Raw genomic sequence first — 22920 nt, 5'->3', positions numbered from 1 at the left:
GGTTGTCCCGCACTGAAACGGGTTTTTTTTTTCAACCCCCCCCCCCCCCTGTTCGGCGCGAGACAACCCCGATGCAGGGGTTAAAAAAGAACACCGGACAGCGCTTACCTGAATCCCCGCGCTCCGGTGACTTCTTACTTACCCGGTGAAGATGGCCGCCGGCATCTTCTCCCTCCGTGGACCGCAGGGCTTCTGTGCGGTCCATTGCCGATTCCAGCCTCCTGATTGGCTGGAATCGGCACGTGACGGGGCGGAGCTACACGGAGCCCCATTGAGAAGATAAGAAGACCCGGACTGCGCAAGCACGTCTAATTTGGCCATTAGACGGCGAAAATTAGACGGCAACCATGGAGATGAGGACGCCAGCAACGGAACAGGTAAGTGAATAACTTTTGATAACTTCTGTATGGCTCATAATTAATGCACAATGTACATTACAAAGTGCATTAATATGGCCATACAGAAGTGTATAGACCCACTTGCTGCCGCGGGACAACCCCTTTAAGTTAAGCAGCTGGCATCTGGTTCCAGGAGATGATGGTGGATGTCTGCTATTTAACACATTCAGCACCCTCTGTGCTTGGAGCGGGCTTGGCTCCCATACATGTACAACCTTTTTATGAAGGGGTTTATGAAATAATAGCATTTTAGTTTTGTAATTTCCAGAAATTTTTACCAAAATTTATGAAAAAGTCCCAATGACCCTGTATTTCATCACTAGAAGCGCTTCAGTCATTGATAGCTACAATAGCTACAGTCACAATAGCTACAAACACCTACAAATAGTCTTTTGTTGATTGACAGCCCCTTATAGAAATAGGTAAGGGCCCCTTAATGAATATAAGCCAAATATCTCAGTAGGAAATTGTCTCTCGCCCAATTAAGGAAAGTACAACAATGTCATATTTCTATAGTAAAAGGTTTTCTGGTTAGGTGATGTTTTTCATGTTTTCTCTTTCCGTCATCTACATAGGTGATAACTGATAGATTGGTGAGGGTCCAACTGCAGGCATCCCCACCAATTGCCAGAATGGTAGTCTTGAAGTATGCAGAATGAATTGCGTGGTGGCCATAAACGCACACTGCTGCTCCATTTATTGCAGTAGGACTGCTAAAGGTGGCCATTTAAACTTCTTTGAGACCCCACCTGATCCATCAGTTTTCAAAAACTGTTACCAAATCAGAAAACCTCTTTCAACTCTATTCGTTCACATCCCAATGGCAACTCTGTGTGTGTATATGTGTGTTTGTATATATTATATATTATGTCTATAAATAAATTAATATAATTTTATAAATTAATAAACATATAATATAATTAATTGTTTATATAATATACTAGCTTACCCGTCGCGCGTTGCTGCGAAGACAGACAGACATACATTCATTCGTTTTTATATATCTAGATAACCAATCACAGCGCAGCTTTCATGTTACCTCAGTGGTATAATATATAACAACCAATCACAGCGCAGCTTTCATGTTACCTTAGCAGTATAAAATATAACAACCGATCACAGCGCAGCTTTCATGTTACCTCAGCAGTAAGAGAAATAACAACCAATCACAGCGCAACTTTTATTCTGCCTCAGCAATATAAAAAATAGCAACCAATCACAGCGCAGCTTTCATGTTACCTCTGCGGTATTATATATAGCAACCAATCACGGCACAGCTTTCATGTTACCTCAGTGGTATAATATATAACAACGAATCGGAGCACAGCTTTCATGCAACCTCAGTAGTATAAGAAGTAGCCACCAATCACAGCACAGCTTTCATGTTACCTCAGCAGTATAAGAAATAGCAACCAATCACAGCACAGCTTTCATTTTACCTCAGCATTCTCAATATCCAGCAATTGTCTTGCGAAACGTTCGGCGGTGCATCATTTTCTGGTTGAACACTCATCCCGTTGCTCGTAATGCCTTTTGCTTTCGTGCTTGTGATGGAAATCAAACGATCTTTGTCTGGGGGGCATAACTGTCGACGATGATCGCACGCGCGCCACCTATCGTAGGATAGATGTACTATGCCTATAATCTTCCCAGGAGTGTACTCAACAACTTCCCAAAGTCTCATGGCAATTGGATGAATGGTGTAGTAATGCATAAAGGACAGACAGACAGACATACATTCATTTATATATATCAGGAAGTGAGAGAATTAGATTACGTACGTAAAATTTGGACGCTAATTCTTTTGCGCATAGAATTGAATAATCGAGTTGGGACCCATTAGCTTTTCCTATTTATGACATATTCAATGCCCGTGCCAAATTTCAAGTTTCTATGTGAAAAAATTACATTCCGTACGTAAAATTTGGACGCTAATTCTTTGGCGCATAGAATTGAATAATCTAGTTGGGACCCATTAACTTTTCCTATTTATGACATAATCAATGCTCGTGGCAAATTTCAAGTTTCTATGACATTGGGAAGCGAGAAAATTACATTCCGTACGTAAAATTTGGACGCTAATTCTTTGGCGCATAGAATTGAATAACTGAGTTGGGACTCATTACCTTTTCCTATTTATCACATAATCAATGTTTATGCCAAATTTCAAGTTTCTATGACATCGCGAAGTGAGAGAATTAGTGGCAGTGATGGAAATCAAACGATCTACTTGGGGGGGCGCAACTGTCGACGACGCTCGCACACGCGCCATTTATCGTAGGATAGTTTTACTATGCCTATATTCTTCCCAGGAGTGTACTCAACAACTTCCCAAAGTTTCATGGCGATCGGATGAATGGTGTAGTAGCGCATAAAGGACAAACACACACACACACACACAGACACGCATACATTCAATTTTATATATATAGATTATTTCTGTCTATAATAGTCACACATATGTACTACATGTAAAATTGTACAAATCCTTCTAGATCTTATGGGGCAAAAATAATTTTCGGTGTGGACTTTCTGCATGGTGAATCAGCATGGGCTGCAGATTTCGGTTTTTTTAACCCAAAAGGTGAAATCTGCAGAAAATCTGCACCAAAATACAAGACAAAATCAACACCAATAAACTCTGACTAAATGACTGATGATCTTTGTGTGTTTTTTGGTTGCTTACGGCTCCAGGTGACCCCCTCACTGGCGCTCCTTGAGGCTGACGCTGCGACCGGCACTGGCTTCCCCGCAGACAGCTGCAGATCACTGGCCCTATCAGGTAATAATCCAATCCTTAATGTCTGTTCCTGCTGTCCTCCAATCCAACATATTTGGCCTCTAGATAGGTCCATGCTGCACTCTTTGTCTGCCTGGACTTTGCTACAGGATAGATCTCCTTGGACTCTCTGAGTCTCTGCCACTGTCACCATTTCTCCTCTTCTGGCTTCTCCAGCTGTTCCTGGCAAAATCCAATCCAGTTGGGTTAACTTATTGTCAGCAGCAGCAACAGTTCTCATCTGGCTTCAAGATGGCGTCTGACTGACCAACTGCCACTTTTCCTTCTGGAAGCTCCGCCCACTTCAGGCTCCGCCCACTTTGCTGCACTATTCAGAGGATAACTGTTAAGTCTTGTCTCACAAGAACTAAATGAAAGGACCCATATAACCCCCTAACAATAGGAAAATAAAGTATAGATAGGTAAATGATGATAGATTATATATATATATATATATATATATATATATATATATATATATATATAATGATCAACATGTACAACCCACGGATGTTATAAAAAGCATTTGTTTTACATCTGGTTTTTCAGATCTTTTTTTGCATTACACTTCAGAAGTCAAAAACTCCACACAGTGAGATATCAGCTTTGGGGCTCATTCACACGGGCGGTTGGGGCTGTGTGTAATTTGTCACTCACACAAAAAAAGACCCAACTGATGTCACCTTACACTGTCTTCTGGTGTAAACGTAGCGATTATGCTTATAACATTCATCGTGTAATTTTATTTCTATAGATTTAAATGTGCAGTTTGGGTCTGTAAATGTGCACCAAAATAAGATATGGAGCAACAACAACAAAAAACGCAGCTGCGCATCTGAATACAACAATGGTGGTGTAGGTGGTCTGTATTATCTTCGAGAAATATACGGACAGAAAATACGCCCATGTGAATGAGGTTTTAAAGTGCACCTGGGTTTGCACATTCTGGTAAACAAAATACGTAACCAACATGTAGCTCCTCATGGTCTTCAATTGGTAGTTAATGACTGATTTGGTAAATAAATTACTGTAATATGGGTGGTGGTGGTAAAGGGGGGGGCTTCACCACCAACATGGAGAGACATCTGAGAGGAGTTCCCTGTTGGAGACTAATAATCCTGCAATAAGGCTGCTAATATCCTGACCTTCATCCAGGTACTGTTGCTGCCCGGCATCAGGATCTGTGTTGGAGCTTCTCGGACTGGCTTCCCGTATCTCGCGTTGCAGTCTGGTGCGGCCTAGCCATGCGTCAGCTTTCTGGAGGCATTCATATTAATAAGGTAGGTTCTCGTCAGCACCACCTACTAATTAGCACTCTGTAGACTGTTCCTTGGACACAAAATGGTGCATTGCGCCTTGCAAGAGCGTCTCTGGAGCCCGGGCAATGATCCTATGGGATGCCTTCACTGAGGGGGGGACTAATTGCAGATTGTTGCATGGGAGGGCTCTGAGACCTGCTGGCACTGGCTTACCACTAGGGGTCGCAATTGTGACCCGGCTCCTGACTGGCACGGCCCACGAGCCGGCTGTGGGTGGCACTCAGGGAGGGGAGGGCAGCCAATTACAGGCCTCAGACTCCTCGGGTGTACAGTCTTCCCTTGCACTGAGAGACTGCAGTTGTGATCGGTCACAACTGCGGTATATCAGTGCACTGCCAGCTGCATGATTGGTCCGGCCAGTGGTGCACTGTTAGTATCAGGGAGCGGAGTCAGTAAGTACTGTATTTAATCTTGTATGTATAGCTGGTATAATTTATACCAGCTGTACATATAAACAGGACATACCCAGGTTATACTAGAATGCTCCATATCACTATATACAGGTAGTGACATGGAACATGCTGGTATAACCTGGATATGTCCTGTATATAGTTATGTATGCACTACTGGAATAAGTTATACATCTCCTGTATATGGGACCATGCTAGCATACCCTGGTATATCACTATATACAGGGAGAAGTATAGCTTATACCAGCTGTATATACTGTATATAATTATATACAGTACATACCCAGGAACTAGGGTGGTCTCACCTACATTGGGGATTACACTTTTCCGCTACATTCGCGGAGCAGAAAAGGGGAATCCTTGCAGCCGAACAACTCTGTCTCTGGATGGAACCGAACAGTGCCGGATGGACCCCATTGACTATAATAGGGTCTGGAGTTGGGTGGAGGCCTGGAGCTCAGGGCCTGAGAGCTCTGCCCACATTTTTAGTAGCAGAATATCTGTTAGATTATAGCAGCAAACTTTCTATTGTATTGTAAACTCTTAGGAGCAAGTTGTATACAATACAGCCCATGGCCCTAAGAAGCTACTATCTAATATACCATACACTCTCTAGTCTTAAGAGCTTACTATCTAATCAAGACCATTGTAGAGAGCAGCGTGTGTACTGTAGAGGCTGCAGTTTTCCCCAGTGATAACAGCTGCCAGACTTGTGACAGCTAAACACCAGTAGAGAAGGAGGTGTCTATGCAGGACAACCTCTGTATAACTCATGCCTGGCATATTTGGTGCTTTTGGGGGCAACAAACGCATAGAAGCAAATTTACTTAGGTTGGCATTTTAGATGTAAAGTATAAAAGGTAAACATTTTGCTGGTGCACTATATGTATTAGGTGGTGCATTCCTCTTAATACATTTAGCACATTTTTGGCTTGTCCATGCGCCAAAGATGGGTTTTCGTCAATTTCTGGTATAAATTATAGCAAATTCTATGAGCTGAGAGCAGTGCCTCCTCCTCATGCTAAGTCATGCACTATTTTTTTTAAAAAGTAGTAGGGCCAGTGTAAGAGACCAAAAAAGACACACAAAACCCATGCGGAAACTGGCATGTGGTGCGAAATTTAAAACTGCTGGTTTTGATGCAGACTTTCAGCTGCAGAATGTCCTTTACCGACATTCTGGAACAAATCTGCCCAGTGTGAACAGGACCTTATAGCAGCCAGTTCAAAGATTTTGCCATAGATCTAAATTATTTATGCATTTTCTGTACCGCTGACACAGCACCCCTATTTTCTTACCACTCTTAGCAGAGATATTGAGATATGTCACCGTCAAATACAATTCACACTGTCCCCTATCCCGTTACACAGCACAATGTACAGTAATTCTTCAGACTTGGCATAAATGATCGGTGGGAGTCTGACACCACGATCCCCATTATTATCATAATGGAGGTCCATTGACACTTTACTACACATATGTATGGCAAACCCCCTTGAACTCAATGAAGAGTGACAGAAACTCGTTCAGCTGTTCCTGTCACTCCCTAGTCATGAAGGTAAAAAGTGTCATTGGCCCCTCGTATGACAGCTGGTGGATGTCCCAGGAGACTCCCACCAGACATTACATATCTGTGGTAGGAAACCCCTTTAATGTCACCTCCTTAACAGCAGCATAACTTAGTTTAAGGTGCTCTTTGAACGTGACAGGTTCCCTTTAACCCCTTGAGTGGCACGTCCAGAAATTTTCCGGGACGAACTCCACTGCCCATAGTGAAATAGCTCGGAAGATTTACATGCTATGTTTCACTATGGGACCTGCAGAGTACAATGCCATAAGCTGTGGCATTGTGCTCTGCCTGCACAGTCCCACATAGAATAGTACAGGACTTTAAACAAAGAAGCAGGAAGATATTATCGATCTGCCAGCAACCTCCCCCTTCTATTTTTAAACTCCTGCACTGCTTTGTTTACAGGTTACCACAGAGAACATCTGCTTGTCAGAAGCAAGCCGACTGTCTCTATGGCAGGGAGAGCTGGTGCTTGGCTGTCAGAGGATAGCCAGGCACCAGCTCTTACAGCAGAGATCTGAGAAAACCTCCGATCTTTGCTGTGCTAACCCTTTACATGCGGCAGTCTATGTGATTGCAGCATGTAAAGGGCTGTCACCATTGGACCCCCGGAATGTGATCAGAAGGGACAAAAAATTTTAAAAAGTTAAAAAAAATAAAAAAACTTTAAAAATAAGAAATTATAAAAAAATAAAAACACTTGTCTCCCTTTACTTTGTAAAAAATTAAACACAAAATTACACATGTGGTATATGTGCGTCGTAATGACCCAGAGAAGGAAGTTAGTACATTATTTAACCGCTTAATGACGTGGCCCCTTTTTTTTCACCTTTTCTTTTTTTCCTCCCCCTGTTTAAAAAATAACTCCTTTATTTATCCATTGGCGTCGCTATATGAGGGCTTGCTTTTTGCGGGACAAGTTGTATTTTTCAATGGTGCTATTTAAAGTACCATATAATGTACTGAAAAACTTTTACAAAATTCTAAGTGGAGTAAAATGAAAAAAAACAAAACATTCCACCATCTTTTAGTGCGTTTCGTTTCTATAACACACAAACTGCAACAAAAACGAAATGATAACTTTATTCTATGGATCAGTACGATTACTACGATACCAAACTTGTATAGTTCTTTTTGCTGTAGTACTTGTATTTTTGTCACACATTTAATTTTTTTAAATTATTTTCTGCTGCATATTCTGCGCGCAATAACTTTTTTATTTTTCTGTTGACATAGTTGAGCAAGGGCTCATTTTTTGCAGGATGTCCTGTAGTTTGTTAGTACCAATTTGGAATACATATGACTTTTTGATTGCTTTTTATTGCATTTTTTCTGGGAGACTGGGTGACTGAAAAAGTGCATTTCTGGCAGTCTTTATCTTTTTTCGGACTACGTTCACTGTACGGGGTAAATAATGCACTACTTTGATAGATTGGACTTTTACGGATGCGGTGATACCAAATATGTATTTTTCTTTTATGATTTAGATTTTTTTTATTATGGATATGGCAAAAGGAGGGTAATTTAAACGTTTATCACTTTTTTTTTTCTTTAAACTGTGAAAAAGTCGCGAAAAAGAAAAAAACTATTTCAATTTGGTATGGCCATAATCGTACTGGCCTGTAGAATTACTTTAATATATTATTTATACTGCTCAAAGAATGCAGTGAAAAATAGAAAAACATGCCAGAATTACAGATTTTGTTAATCTTGCCCCTACAAAGCATGGAATAAAAAGCGATCAAAACTTTACATGTTCCTAAAAATTAGATAAATGAAGACTAGAGTTCATCCCGCAAAAAACAAGGCCTTCTAGAGCTCTAGCAATGGAAACAAAAAATAATACGGCTCTTGGAATGTGGCGACACAAAAGCAAACCTTTAAAAAAAAAGGTTTTAAATGTACAAAAATAGCAAAACATAAAACTGTATAAACTTGGTATCGCCGGGATCGTGCTGACTGATGTTATTACCCTATTTATTCTGCACGCTGAATGCCGTAAAAATGAAATCCAAAAACAAATGGCAGGATTTCATTTTTTTTCCCCCAATCTCCTTACAATTTTTTTACAAAAGTTATGCAATACATTATATGTACCCAAAAATGATGCCATCACAAAGTACGAATTGTCTCGCAAAAAACAAGCCCTCATACGGCTGTGTCAATGGCAAAATAAAAAAGTTACGGCTCTTGGAACGCGACTGGAAAATTAGTTGAAATTAAATGGTTGGCCCATTTAAAAAACCTGCCCTGGTGGGTCTGACAGAGTGGTAAGAAACCCACCAATGAAGGGTTTAAAGGGTCTCCCGGACCCTTCCTGTTTTTTCATTTTCTTACATTACAGTCAGCAAGTGATGGAACTGAATAGAAGGGTTGTTTCCGATCTGTTTCCCTCTTAGCTCTCTGTTTAATGGATTGACTTTGAAATGAGCGTGCATAAAGGAAAAAAGACTAAACGGATCAGTTTAAAAGATTCTTCAGATGGACGTATTTGCGCTCAATACACGGAGAATAGTACCCATTGATGTCAATAGGTCCTGTCACATGAACGATTTTTTTGCACATGCAAGAAAAATAAGACCTGCTCTATCTTTCTGAGTATTTGCACAGCAAAGGTCCCCATAGAAGTCTATGGGAGCTACTTAAATGTTTGTGTAATTCTCTCTCTCATACTGCTGTGGACGTTCGCACGCTGACACGTCACAGCAGGTAGTGGTAATGCGGGGAGGGGCCAAAAATTTTTCTCAAACACAGCGTGTAAAGTCAAACTCAAAGAATCCAGAGGATTTTTGAATGATAATTGTTTCCTGTAAAGGCATCCTTAATAAATGTCGGCTGCCATTTGCTGGTACCGGTCATTGCTGAGTGGTACTTCCTTCCATGTTTTATCGGGTCACCATGGCTACCTTTTGCACCCCTGTGAATGACACCTCCTTAGTCTATGTCCTATTTTTATTCAAACCCCCTGTGTCTTCGGTACTCAGTTGTTCGTCTTGTCACAGTCTTCAGCCTTTATCTGTGTGTAGACTTGAGGTCACAGACAACTTTGGTAGCCCCATCAGAGACTGAACCCCATAGCACTTATAAGGGGGAATAAGAGCTGACATTATGACCTCACTATAGGTGGAGTTATATGTTCTCTGCTGTCTATACGGAGTCCCTATAGTTCCTGTCCTGCGGCAGGTGTCACTGTGTCTGGGAGATAATACCCTTTTTATTATATGTAGGATAACTCTACTTATGAATATTGCATAGCAGCGATCACTGTCATGGTTGCTGTGTAAGGAGAAATTCAGACAAAAGACAAACACCGCAATGTATATGGATAGAATTCTCTTTTATTAGAATAGCAATAAGCAACATTGTAATTAAATATTACCGGCCCTTCAATAAATAACACAATGGCCTCATTAACTCTCAGGTTAGGACCGGTGGAGACCATAGACCTTGCTACTCCTTCTGACCAGTCCACCAATGTCCTAAGATGAGAGCCACAAGACCCAAAGATCCAGAGGAAGGCAACAAAAAAACGGGAGAGTTCTACCTTAGGAGGCAAAAAATTCCTTCTTGACCCCAAATGTGGCGATTGGGTCTAATCTGTCCTGACGCATATTACCATATATGTTAATGTAATTATAGACTCAGGAGAGCTAATGCTGTACAGAAATGAACATATACAACCTGCTTCTAAGAGCTTACAAACTAATATACGAAAAAAAATCTGCTGCCACAAGCTAACCATCTAATGGAATATGAGATATTCTGCTGCTAAGGCATATGAGCACCCTTAGATACCAGTAGGCCAAGCACTCTCATTCAGCTAACAGTTATTCCTCCCTGCACCCTCAGGTCCCGGCTTCAGCCCTCCACCCTCTGCTCGCAGGCTCTGGCTCAGACTTCTACCTTACACACTCAGTCCATGGATTAAAGCCTAAATCCTACTCCCTTAGGCCCCAGTTTCAGGCCTCTGCGCTCCGGCCCTTGCTTTGAGTCTCCACCCTACACCCTTAGGCCTTGATCTAAGGCTTCAACCCTACAACCCCAGGCCCCAGCTTCAGGCTTCCAATTCACGCCTTCAGGTCCCAATAAGCGGTCGAAATTCCGCTGTGGAAAATCTGCCTTGTGTCGCCATTCCTTAAAGAGGTATTCCAGTTACGCAAAGCTGCTGTCAAATGAATGCTAATCAAATGTTAAAGTTTGCAGTGTGGTTTTGCTTTGGATTTTGTGACTGTAGCTCTAAAAGCCATTACCTTCTCCTGGCACTTGAGAGGTGTTTATTTCCAGGTTGCTCTGGATTGGACCTGTAGACATTCTAGCGTTACAGTTCAGACTTGCTCAGTAGGATCTACCAGGCGCTTTTTGTACTCAGCTTTCAGGAGCAGATTGCTGACCAATAGCAGGGTACATGCACATGAATTAAGTACAGAGCAGGTAAAAGAGGGTAGCGCTGCACACTGCTCCATACAGAATAGAGCCACCGATGGCTGCACCATCAGAAGCCATACAGATCATAAGGCAGCTGGAATCCTGGGGTGAAGTGCCCCAAAGAGTGTGCTGTACACCACTGCAGTGGTGTTGAAGAATACCTACAGATGCTGCAGATGAAGAGTGAAGCGAGCAGCAAAAGGTGCTTTTACATTACACAGTCCCCCCAGAACTGTTTTACATAAAAATGCCTGGCCAGAGTGCGGATAATACCCCTCCAAGTGGACATTGATGGCATAACATATATGCCATCAATGTCATAAGTGACAGAACACCTTTAAAGGCTGAATTCAGATGGCTGCATGCACCTGTTCACGTGCTATCCAATCATTAGAGACAGTGGACATTGTAGGTTGTATTCTCGTCCATTATACATACACACATAAGTGGACAACAGGTTACAAAGCAGAGCTATTCACCAAAATTGGAGAAATACTGCAGTATCTCATCAACATATACTGACCCAGCTTTAGACTGCTCTTTTATTTTACCACTAGTTATATGTTCAGAATTTACAATCCATGGCTGATTTAAGGGCTGATAAAATGCAAATACGGAACCAGACCATGCCAGATGACTGAGCTCTTTACATGGGCTGTGCTCGCATCATACATTTGTGTCCTAATTTCTGTTACACTACACATGGGGCGGCACATCTGTCTGTAGCATTTACTGACTGAAATCAAGCTGACAGATTGATGCTCACAAAACTTTAAGATGAGCAAATATATCTCCAGGGTCAATACAGGTTTTTTGACAAACACAGGACGTGATCCACATCATTTTCCAAGAGAATGATCCCTCATTGGGACATTGGAAATGGATAGTTATCATTTTCGATTTGTTGGGGATGCAGCATCTTTGATCTGTGCACACCCCACAATATATGGGCCGGTAGCTTCGCACTGTAGAGCACTCCGATAGAGACAGCTTAACAGGTTGGGAGTCTTGGAAAGTAGGCTGACAGTTTTTTCCTTTAGGAATCTATAAAATGACACAAAAGTATATAGTTCAATCACTGTTGGTAGCATCACAAGCATTTGTGTGTGTGTGTGTGTGTGTGTGTGTATATGTATGTATGTGTGTGTATGTGTATATATATATATATATATATATATATATATATATATTATATTATATTATATTATAAACATATAAACTGCATATGTGTATATTTTAACCCCTTAGCGACGGCCCCATTGCCTTTTTACATCCTAGCTAAGTGGGCTTTAATCGTCAGGGATGTAAAAACATGCATCCTCTGAGGATTAAAGGTACGCAGGCTAAGGACGTGACAGCTCCATGCTGTCGTTTCCCGGAGATCATGGGGGGCAGGCGGGAGCCCCCCCTTCCCTCGGCAATGCGATAGGCGCTATCCAATAGATAACGCTGATCGCATTAAAGTCAATAAAAAGTTAAATAAAATTAAAGATTCAGCTGCCCTCATGGATCAGATCCATGAGGGCAGCTGAGCATACTTACCCCCATCTTCTGCGATGTCCCGCGGTGATGTAGTCTTCCAGGACCTGACACCAGTCTTCTGCACATGCGTGCCAAGCGTCATTACATCAGCCGCATGCACAGAAGGCTGAGAACCCCAGGAAATTTGAAACCTCCTGACTCTGGGCTTGTTAACTGGGAGGCAGGTCCAGACCGCGGGCTTCTTCGCATGCGCAGAAGGCCAGAGAGTCCAGGAAATTCAAAATCTCCCTGCACCCGCCTGTCAAAAATAGCCTAGTGCACAGAGATATGACTGGGGACTGCTGTATGCAGTTCCTGTTCACATGATTACTGTTATCCAGAGTTAAAATAAAAAGCTTAAGTATAGAGATCTCATGGGGGACAGTGGTGACACGGATAATGGTGATCACATAAAAGTTAAAAAAAAATTAAGTTTCTTCTCCACTCGCCGATGCGATCCGTGAGAGGAGATGGAACTTCTTACCAAAGGCCTTCGTATTTGAGCCCCCACGCGATCCTTCTCCACAGACCGTACCCGGCTTCTGTGCATGCGCCTGTCGGCAAAATGCCAGGTACATGCGCAGCAGCCGGGGAGCCTGGGAAATTTAAAATCTCCTTGCTCCCGGCTACCAAAGGTCACCAAGAGCCTGGAGCAGTGACCGGTGGCCTCGTTGAGCAGTCACCGGTCACATGATAAAAAGGTAGCGATCTACCTTAGGCCGGTCTCGCACAACCAGATAGGAATTACACATTCTGGGGGTTGTAATTACGTAATCCACTTGCAGAAAACAGAACGCAGCATGTTCTACTTTACCACGGACATCCACAACAAAGAGCCTATTGTGTTCCATGGTCACAGATATACCCGCAGGCCATACGCAACTACATTGTCTACAGGCTGCAGGTACCCACGTCATCGCTAAGCGATGGCGCGGGAAGCACAAACAAAAAAATATGTACTGCGTATTACTCCTTGTGTGAGTAGGCAGTTATGCGCAGTACATTACGTGGCCGTACGCAGGGCCACGGCAAGGCTCACAGCTGGGATCTGCTGCTGGCCTCCACAAGCAGATTCCACATACGGCTGTGTGAGCCCGGCGTTATTCAGATCGCTACCTGTAATACGTAATTTACAAGAAGTGCCTGGTAACGCTCATCTCTTTGCAGTTTCAGGAGCAGCTTGTTGAGCACCTTCTGTGTGAGACCGCCGCACCTCAAGCTTCTGAAGCCTTGCAGAGGACCACTTTTTACACCCCATTCCTGACACTGAGGTCAAGAAATACCTCCCCAAAAAAGCATGGGAGGAGAAGGGATACCCGGTTTTATTGCCCCATGTGCCCATCCCAACCAGGCCTCCGTAATTACCCCTGTCTTCGGAAATACCACACAGTTTACACTATTACTTTTATCTAAGATTTGGGGAATGATAAAAAGGGGGTGGAGGGGAATTATTTTTAGGGAGTCAATTTCTTTTTCCGCACATGTGAGCAGTTGGGCCTGGAATTTATTTTTTCCCTGAAAGCCATGTGTCCTATAAGTAGATTAGGGCTACAATGTTTGTTTCTGAACACGGGGCACAGAGGGCTATCCATTTTGGGGTGAAAATCTTTCATATGTATGCGGTACAAAAAAACCTTTTTTTAAAATGACACAATTTTGCCAAAAAGATGAACATCGTAATTTTTTCTGCTTTGCTTAGAGTCATTCAAAAATGGTGGGAAAAAATACGCAGTACACCTCTAGAGGAATTCATTAAGGGGTATAGTTTTCAAAATGTGGTCATCTGTGCAGGTTCTCCATCGTTTCGGCTGCTCAGGGACTCTACAGGTGTGCTATGGGGCCTACAATGCCTTCAAGCTAAATGTCTGATCTGAAAGCCACTGGCTGCTCCTTTCGGTTTGGGTTCCACTGTGCATACAGACAGAAGATTAGGGCCACAATGGGTATGTTTCTGAACACAAGACAAACAGGGGGATCTATTTTGGGTTGTAAATCCTCATTTTTCATGTGCACTACAGAAAAAAAACCTGCCTTGTAGTTTTTAAAATGAGGTCATTTGTGGTGCTGTCTATCATTCTGACACCTTTGAGCCTTTGCAATTTCGGCTTGTTGTAGAAAAACAAAGTGTTCCTCAAAATAATATTATAATTAGAGATGAGCGAACGTGTCCGTAACGGACACATCCGCACCCGGACACCGGCTTTAGCGAACACTGGAGTGTTCGCGCGTAAGTGTCCGGGTGCCGCCGGGGGGCGGGGAGATGCGCGGCGGCGCGGGCGGCAGTAGCAGGGAACAGGGGGGAGGCCTCTCTCTCTCCCTCTCCCCCCCGCTCCCCGCCGCACCCCCCCGCGCTGCCACGGCGGCCCCCGAACTTTTTCGCCCGAACACCGAGGTGTTCGCAAAGTTCGGTGTTCGGGCGAAAAAGGGGCGGGGCCGAACGTGTTCGCTCATCTCTAATTATAATCAATGTTAAATTTGTACGTCTCCTAAATGGTTAAAAAATGAAAGTTTTTCAAATGTGCATCTAGAATAAAGTAAACAGATGGAAATATGTATGTTTGCACATATTTAAGATATTGCAATTGAAAATGTAAAAAAATGAAATTTTTTTTTCAAAATTTTCCCAATTTTGGCGCTTTTAATAAATATACACAAATTCTATCAGTCTATTTTTACCACCTAAATGAAGTACAATATGTGGCAAAAAATCTGTGTCTAAATCGCTTGTATATGCAAAATCTTTACAGAGTTATTCTATGTTAAAGTGACACATCAGATTTCCAAAATTTGGCTCCATCACTAAGGAGCAAACAGGCTTCGTCACAAAGGGATTAAACAAAGTGATGTTCCTTAGGGCTCACTCACACGGGCCTGTTGCCTGTGTGGTATGCGCTGCTATAAACCCATTGATTTCTATTGCGCCACTCACAGCTGTGTTTTTCTTCACGCGCATAGTACATGTGTGAAAAAAATGCAGCATGTCATATCGTGTTGCATCCTATTATTCCCAATCATTGAGAACCTGTTAAGGTCACTTTGAATTGAAGGAATGCTGCCATCCAATAAATGGCGCTGTAGAGGTATTTTTCGATCTTTCTGATTTGCACTATTTTGTTGCAATTACACACTTGCAACATACGCTATGAAGATTTAACATGCAAAGCAAATATGCATGTACATGTGCTGTGTACTGTGCATTTTACACGGGAAACAAACACTCGTGTCAGTGAGCCCTTATACTGTGCACAGATGTAATGCAGAAATTTTTTTATTGAAGACAACGTCGGTACTGGTGTACCCTGACGCCGCCGAAAGCTAGGGGTTTGACAGGAGGAATGCCCCTGTCACATCCCTAGCTCCCAATTGGCAGATTTCAGAAGGCTACTAGCAGCAGCATCGGCATATTTTTTTGCCTGCACCCAGAGTTTTAGGGTAAGGTTTTGTTTTCGTGATAGGCTTACATAAAACGTAAGCCTAACAGGAAAATAATCCCTTACCCTAATCTTCCAGGTGCAGGCAAAATTCTATATAGACGCTGCTGCTTACGAGCTGTGCCTCTACTGATGCTGGGTCTCCTCCTGCTGGAGCCACGGCCAGCGCCCTCTGCAGCAGCCACAGCGACCCGCGGCTCTGTCGTGCTTCTGACGCGGCCAGCGGCTCTGTCGTGCTACTGCTGGCATTGCTCCTGCTGCCACCACAACCTGTCTTCATGCCGCCACTGCCCGTCGCTGCCTCCCGCTGTGCTTCTGCCGTTTCAGAACGGCAATGGCCGCTGTCGTCGTCCGCTGCCCTCTGCCTGTTTTCAGAGAGACATAGCTGTGCTCCTGGCGGCGGCTCTGCCTGTGGCTCTAGCTGGTAGCTCCCAGCATCGGCACTGCTCATGGAGATTTAACATGTCCCCAGCCAATCAGCAGCTGGGGGCGTTAGTTGCTACTTTTGACAGCTGTATTGTGTTAGCACTAGAGATGAGCGAGCACCAAAATGCTCGGGTGCTCGTTACTCGGAACGAAATTCCCGCGATGCTCGAGGGTTCGTTTCGAGTAACGAACCCCATTGAAGTCAATGGGCGACCGGAGCATTTTTGTATTTCGCCGATGCTCGCTAAGGTTTTCATGTGTGAAAATCTGGGCAATTCTACAAAGTGATGGGAACGACACAGTGACGGATAGGGCAAGCGAGGGGCTACATGGTGGGCTGCATCTCAAGTTCCCAGGTCCCACTATTAAGCCACAATAGCGGCAAGAGTGGGCCCCCCCCGCACTGTCAGCGTAAAGATCGTTCTCCTCTGCCATAGCTGTAACAGCTGTAGCAGAGAAGAACAATGTTTGCCCATTGAATTCAATGGAGCGGCAATACAGCCGCTCCATTGAAAGCAATGGGCTGCCGGCGTGCGCGGGGTGAATTGTCGGGAAGGGGTTAAATATATAACCCCTTCCCTGCAATTCATCCAGAAATGTGTAAAAATAAAAATATATACCGGCGTATAAGGCGACGGGGCGTATAAGACGACCCCCCAACTGTCACCTTATACGCCGGTAATACAGTGGAGCAAAGAATAAAAAGCATTACTCACTTCTTCAGACGATCTGCGCCGCTCCTGCAGGCTGTCACTCCCTCCTGGTGTTTGCAGGCTCTTGCTCCCTCCTGGTTCCCGGCAGACTATTGCTTTCTCTACGAAAGGCTTGAAATCCCCGCCTCCAGAACCACAGCCAATCACAGCCATTCAATGACATCATTGTCATTGGCTGTGATTGGCTGAAAGCACATGTGTTTCTGGAGGCAGGGATTTAAAGCCTTTCGTAGAGAAAGCAATAGTCTGCCGGGAACCAGGAGGGAGCAAGAGCCTGCAAACACCAGGAGGGAGTGACAGCCTGCAGGAGTGGCGCAGATCGTCTGAAGAAGTGAGTAATGCTTTTTATTCTTTGCTCCACTGTATTACCGGCGTATAAGGTGACAGTTGGGGGGTCGTCTTATACGCCCCGTCGCCTTATACGCCGGTATATATTTTTATTTTTACACATTTCTGGATGAATTGCAGGGAAGGGGTTATATATTTAACCCCTTCCCGACAATTCACCCCGCGCACGCCGGCAGCCCATTGCTTTCAATGGAGCGGCTGTATTGCCGCTCCATTGAATTCAATGGGCAAACATCGTTCTTCTCTGTCACAGCTGTTACAGTTGTGGCAGAAAAGAAGGATTTGTCTTCTATATGTTCTCAATGGGGTCGACGCTGCTGCCGCCGGCCCCATTGAGCGCATATAGAGAAGATTTATGGCCTTTAGAAGGACCGTTGGGGTTCTTGAAGCCTATAATAACTCCTAACACTCTCCCTATAGCAGCTCCAACACGATAGCACTTTCCCTGAACTAATGTCAGAATGCATCCGCAGCGAGCCGCGGGAGGGGAAGATTTCAATACTCGGGTGACACCTAATCTCGCCAGCCACTCACTGCAGGGGGGTGGTATAGGGCTTGAACGTTGCAGGCGGAAGTTGTAATGCCTTCCCTGTCTTTCTATTGGCCAGAAAAGCGCGCTAACGTCTCAGAGATGAAAGTGAAAGTAACCCGAACACCGCGTGGTACTCGTTAAGAGTAACGAGCATCCCGAACACCCTAATATTCGCCCGAGCATCAAGCTCGGACGAGTACGTTCGCTCATCTCTAGTTAGCACCCCTTTCTTCCATTGGCGACATAATACACCAGTACTGACAACATCTAGTGATTTTACAGGACTGCAGATAAACCATGTTACAATTTGGAGCCTATGAAAAACATAGCCACTGTATGGCTGTACAATATTACAAATACTACAAATGACAGACAGATTGTGAAGCATGAATAAGGCTGCTTTAACATATGCATCAGGGGTTCTGTTTTTCTGTTCCGTTTGGGGAGCAGGAGAGGGGAATCCCCTAGCCTAACGGATCATCTTATGACGGAAACGAGCAGCGCGGAATGGACCCCACTGACTATGATGGGATCTGTGCAGCTCACTAGTATTTTACAGAATGAAAAAAGTCCTGCATGCAGGACTACTTTTTCCAGTATTTCCTGATGGTTCTATGACGAAACCTCTGAAAAGAGGTTCCAGTGCAGATGTGAAAGCAGCCTTAGAATTCTAACCAATGTTGCAGATTTTCATGAGACAAAACTGCTCATTTTCAGTAACATATACTTAACGATCATGTTATTGTTTGGACAGTTGGAAGTAATAGTTACGTATATGGCAAGCTTTAGTAATTGTGGAAGGGGAGCATCAGTAACACAAACTGACTTAATGCCTCTGACAATCCTGAAGGGAGTTACAATTTGAGGAAATTGCATATATATTTTTATATATATATAGGTCACAGAAAGCCATACTGGAGTACCTTTACATTACTTAGAAGAGTTGTGTTACATGGCCTGAGGAAGCAGAGTCGTCTGTCCTTTCTCATTTCACATTTGCTGTTCTCATTGGTAACCCGGATAGATATGCCCATTCCACACGTTTTAGAACATGGACTCCACGCTGTTGCCTGCACTAGACATTTTCTTTTCCAAACAAGTGGTAAAATCTTGTACACTGAAATATAGAATATGGTTATTACAGATTGAAATGCATTATATGATCCACATAAGATGATAATGAATATACGGAATTGATGGACTATCTCAGTTCAGTGGTTAATAAGAAAGAATATTACAAATGATTGCATTGAAATGCCAAGTAGGATGAATAGTTAATTTGCGCATGCAAACTCTAGTGCATCAACATTAACAGCGCTTATACAATAAATGCAAAGCATTGAAATTACCTTTTCTTTGTGGATATCTACAGTAACATTTTTGTAAAAGTGCCTTTGTAAGTTAACACTTACAATATTTAATACAATGTTTTCCCCATAAACAAAGTAAACCTACAGTTATCACAGACTATGAACTGAACATATTTATTGTCCTTACCACTAGCTCTGTAGAAAAACCATCCTGAAATATTGCACTTTTCACCCTGGCCACTGAGCCTCACAGCTGACTGACACTTTGGTGAAATGTACAATCAGAAAATAAAAATAGATTACAAAAAAAATGTTTTACTGTATTATTAGGTGGTTTTAATTAGTAAAAAATATTGGTGATTGATCTCCTTTAAAGAGGAGGTGTCATTATACTGACGTGTTAGTAAATACTTGTACTCCTTATAATATAACAATTCCTTGAGTATCTTTTCTTATTACTCTGCTTTGTACCTTTCATCTGTTATTATCTTTAGAAATGAATGAATAAATTGACAACTGAGTGTTACAAGTTAGGGTGTCCCAGCATACACGGTCCAATCAGTGCTTCCAGTATCAGACAGTGCAGGGACATGGCCCTTTGTCAAGGGGAATGATAACATCCAGTTGTCAATTAATTCATAAGTTTCTAAGGGGAATAATAGAGGAACAGTGCAACACAGAGTTATAAGAAAAGGTGCTCCAGAAGTTTTGTTATTTGTGGATGAAGTATTTACTAAAACAGACCTGTCAGGACAGGTGACGGGTCCTCTGTAAACTCCAGGAACAGAGCTATTGTAGATTCGAGGCAATACACACCTATCAGCCAAACATAGCAAGTAAGAAATGACTTGATAGCATCTTTCTTGATTCCCCTTTTCTTTTTGAGACTTTGGTTCTCTAACCTCTTGACTTGCGGTGATCTTATTCTATTGTTTTGTCTTTTTCCACTGTATTTGTTTGATTGTTGCTGATGGTCTGCCTTATAACTTGATTTGCCTATGTCTTCTTCTTCTGGGCTACACTGCCCGATTTTATTCAGGGATTGAAGTATGTCCCATTGCCTTCAACAACTTGAGTTTTATCAAACCTTGGTGTCTACCTACTGTATTTATCCCAAAAATGTATCCTCAAGAACACCTTTGCACTTGGTACCTGGAGTCAGCAGAGTGACAAGAGCCAAACTAAAGAATTGAGCATGATGACATACTGATGCAGTATAGTCTTATATATATATATATTAGGAAATTATATAGTACCAGTGTTTTTGGTGGTGCAATGCGCCACACAGCTCTGCTACATACACATCACACACACACAGCACTGCAACATGTACATCACACAGCACTGCAACATGTACATCACACAGCACTGCTACATACACGTCACACAGTACTGCTACATGTATGTCACATATAGCTCTGCAACATACATTCTTCATACAGCAGGGATAAAAAACAGCACAGTAGAGTCCTGCTCACACTGATCCCCCACTTGTCATGTGACCCCAGACCAGTCCCACACAGGTGACTGATCACATGACTGTAACATCATGACAGGTTTTGTAAACACACTGCTGCTGTTGGTGTTCGTTAGTATTCCATCCTCTACAAACTTCCGTGGCCTCAATTGCCATGGAATACTAACCAACCCATAGCCAGACAGCAGCCGTGTGCTTACAGGACATTTGATGCCATCACCGTCATGTGATCAGGGGCGGAGTATGTAACTCACTCACTTGGGATGAAGGACTTTTGATGATGTCAGTCATGGGATCAGTGGCGGAGCATGTAATTCACTCTTGCTCCGCCCCTGATCATCTGCAGTGAGTGAGTTAGATACTCTGCCCCTTATCCCATGACGGTGACATCATCACAGATCCTTCATCTAGCGGTCATCCTGAGTGAGTGAGTTATGCATCCCCTACAAGCCCCACACAGCTGCAGTTGGCATAGGACATGTGATGATGTCACTGTCAAGTGATCATGGTCTGAGCACGTAACTCACTCACTTCGGATGAAGCACCATCATACTCTGCCCCTGAACCTCTGGAGTGAGTGAGTTACATATTCCACCCCTGATCACATGATGGTGACATCATCACAGATCCTATTCCATAGCAACTGAGGCCATGGGGGACGCATATTAACATCTTTATCAACACTTCTGCCCTATTCAGCAATTCCAGCAACCTGATTGGTTCTGATTCACAATTCCAGCAGCATGATTGGTTGTTTGGGTTGGCTGATTCACAATTCCAGCAACCTGATTGGTGATTAGGGCAGAAGTGTTGATGAAGATGTTAATATGTGTGGGGGGTAACCTCAGTTGCAATTAAATAGGACCTGTGATGATTTCACCGTCATGTAATCAGGGGACGGAGCATGTAACTCATTGACTCAGGATGAAGGACCTTTCATGGTGTCACCGTCATGTGATCAGGGGCGGAGCATGTAACTCACTCACAGATGGACAAGTAATCAGAGGTAGTTTGATTAAAAAAAGGAATTTTCTTTTGTCTGGTCCAGTCGCTTGGCTATGCATGAAGAACAATCTGCTCCAGAGGTAAATGAGGCACTTCCAAAGATTTTAGACAGAAGTTCAGTTCTCTAGGACCTACATTTTCAACATATTTGCAAAAAATCAGAAGTAACAATTAGAATAGAAATCAGAAAAATGAGGGGCAGTGCTCCAAATGATGAAAGGAATATTATAAGGCTCCAGATGCACCCAAAATCCACAAGTGTATATGGAGAGCAATCAGCCAGAGACACCAGAAGACCCAGGAGGTGTTCCAGGAAGTATGTTAAGAAAAAAACAGAGAAAAGTAGGCCGCGCTCAATGGGTACAATGGAAATGTACATATAAAAGACACAGCATCCTAATGAGGGTGCAGTGTAAAATGTCGAAAAACGTAGAAGAGTCATTAGGATGCTGTGTCTGTTATATGTTCGTTTCCATTGTTCCCATTGAGCGCAGCCTGCTTTTAATTGGAATAGAAATGCAATAGTCAAACGACTGGACAATTTTCGGTACCAAATTTGCCACATAGGTAAATCAAGCTTTTTGGTAAATTTAGACTGGGTTTCAGCTCTCTAAGACTTGCCATTCTAGACAAAATCAGAAAAAATCAAAATACAAACACAATGGGAAACGACTGGACCAATCTCCACTAACTTTGTCACATAGTCTACAACGTTCTAAAGCACCTGATTTACCGAAGTTTTAGTTCTCTAGGACCTACTATTCTTAACATATTCACAAAAATCAGAATATGAATGCAAATATTAAAGGGATTTTTCTATTACTGGAAACCCCTCTTCAACAGCACCCCCTGTATTAAAATAATAAAGTGAACTATACTTACCCTTTTCTGTCCTCTGTCCTCTGGGGTCTGGCGCTGCAGCTCCACTGTGGTCCCAGTAATTGATGTGACATATGATATCACAGGAAATCAGGTGACTGCTCCAGCCAATGACAGGCTGCAGTGTCCTGAACTCCTGGCAACATGGAACTCAGGATGTGAGTTTGGATGCCAGGAGAATGAGTGTTGATGCTGCAGCAATGGATCCCAGTCACCATGCAGGGTAAGTATAGTTCCCTTTATTATTTTAATATGAAGGGTCCTATTGAAGCAGAGTCCACCAGTAACTGGACAACCCCTTAAATTAAAATCTCTTCAGGATACCACTGGGAGATGTCACATTTCAGCACATTACAGCCCAGCTATTTTTCTGTACT

General features: G+C 43.0%; 2 protein-coding genes across 2 annotated transcripts in view; both read right to left on the bottom strand.

The window, feature by feature from the left end:
• Positions 1-10787, bottom strand: part of LOC136580236 (nephrocan-like) — a 30085-nt gene extending 19298 nt beyond the window's left edge. The window contains 1 exon segment of the mRNA XM_066580663.1: positions 10727-10787. Coding sequence (XP_066436760.1) covers positions 10727-10787 — 61 coding nt within the window.
• Positions 9837-22920, bottom strand: part of CCN6 (cellular communication network factor 6) — a 30296-nt gene continuing 17212 nt past the window's right edge. Inside the window, exons 4-5 of the mRNA XM_066607110.1 lie at positions 18796-18989; positions 9837-11945 (exon numbers count right to left, since the gene is read on the bottom strand). Coding sequence (XP_066463207.1) covers positions 11664-11945; positions 18796-18989 — 476 coding nt within the window. The 3' untranslated portion in view covers positions 9837-11663. The remainder of the gene's footprint in view (positions 11946-18795; positions 18990-22920) is intronic.

This window comes from Eleutherodactylus coqui, chromosome 1, assembly GCF_035609145.1.
Source record: "Eleutherodactylus coqui strain aEleCoq1 chromosome 1, aEleCoq1.hap1, whole genome shotgun sequence".
Taxonomy (NCBI): Eukaryota; Metazoa; Chordata; class Amphibia; order Anura; family Eleutherodactylidae; genus Eleutherodactylus; species Eleutherodactylus coqui.
This window is presented reverse-complemented; position numbering and strand designations above follow the sequence as displayed.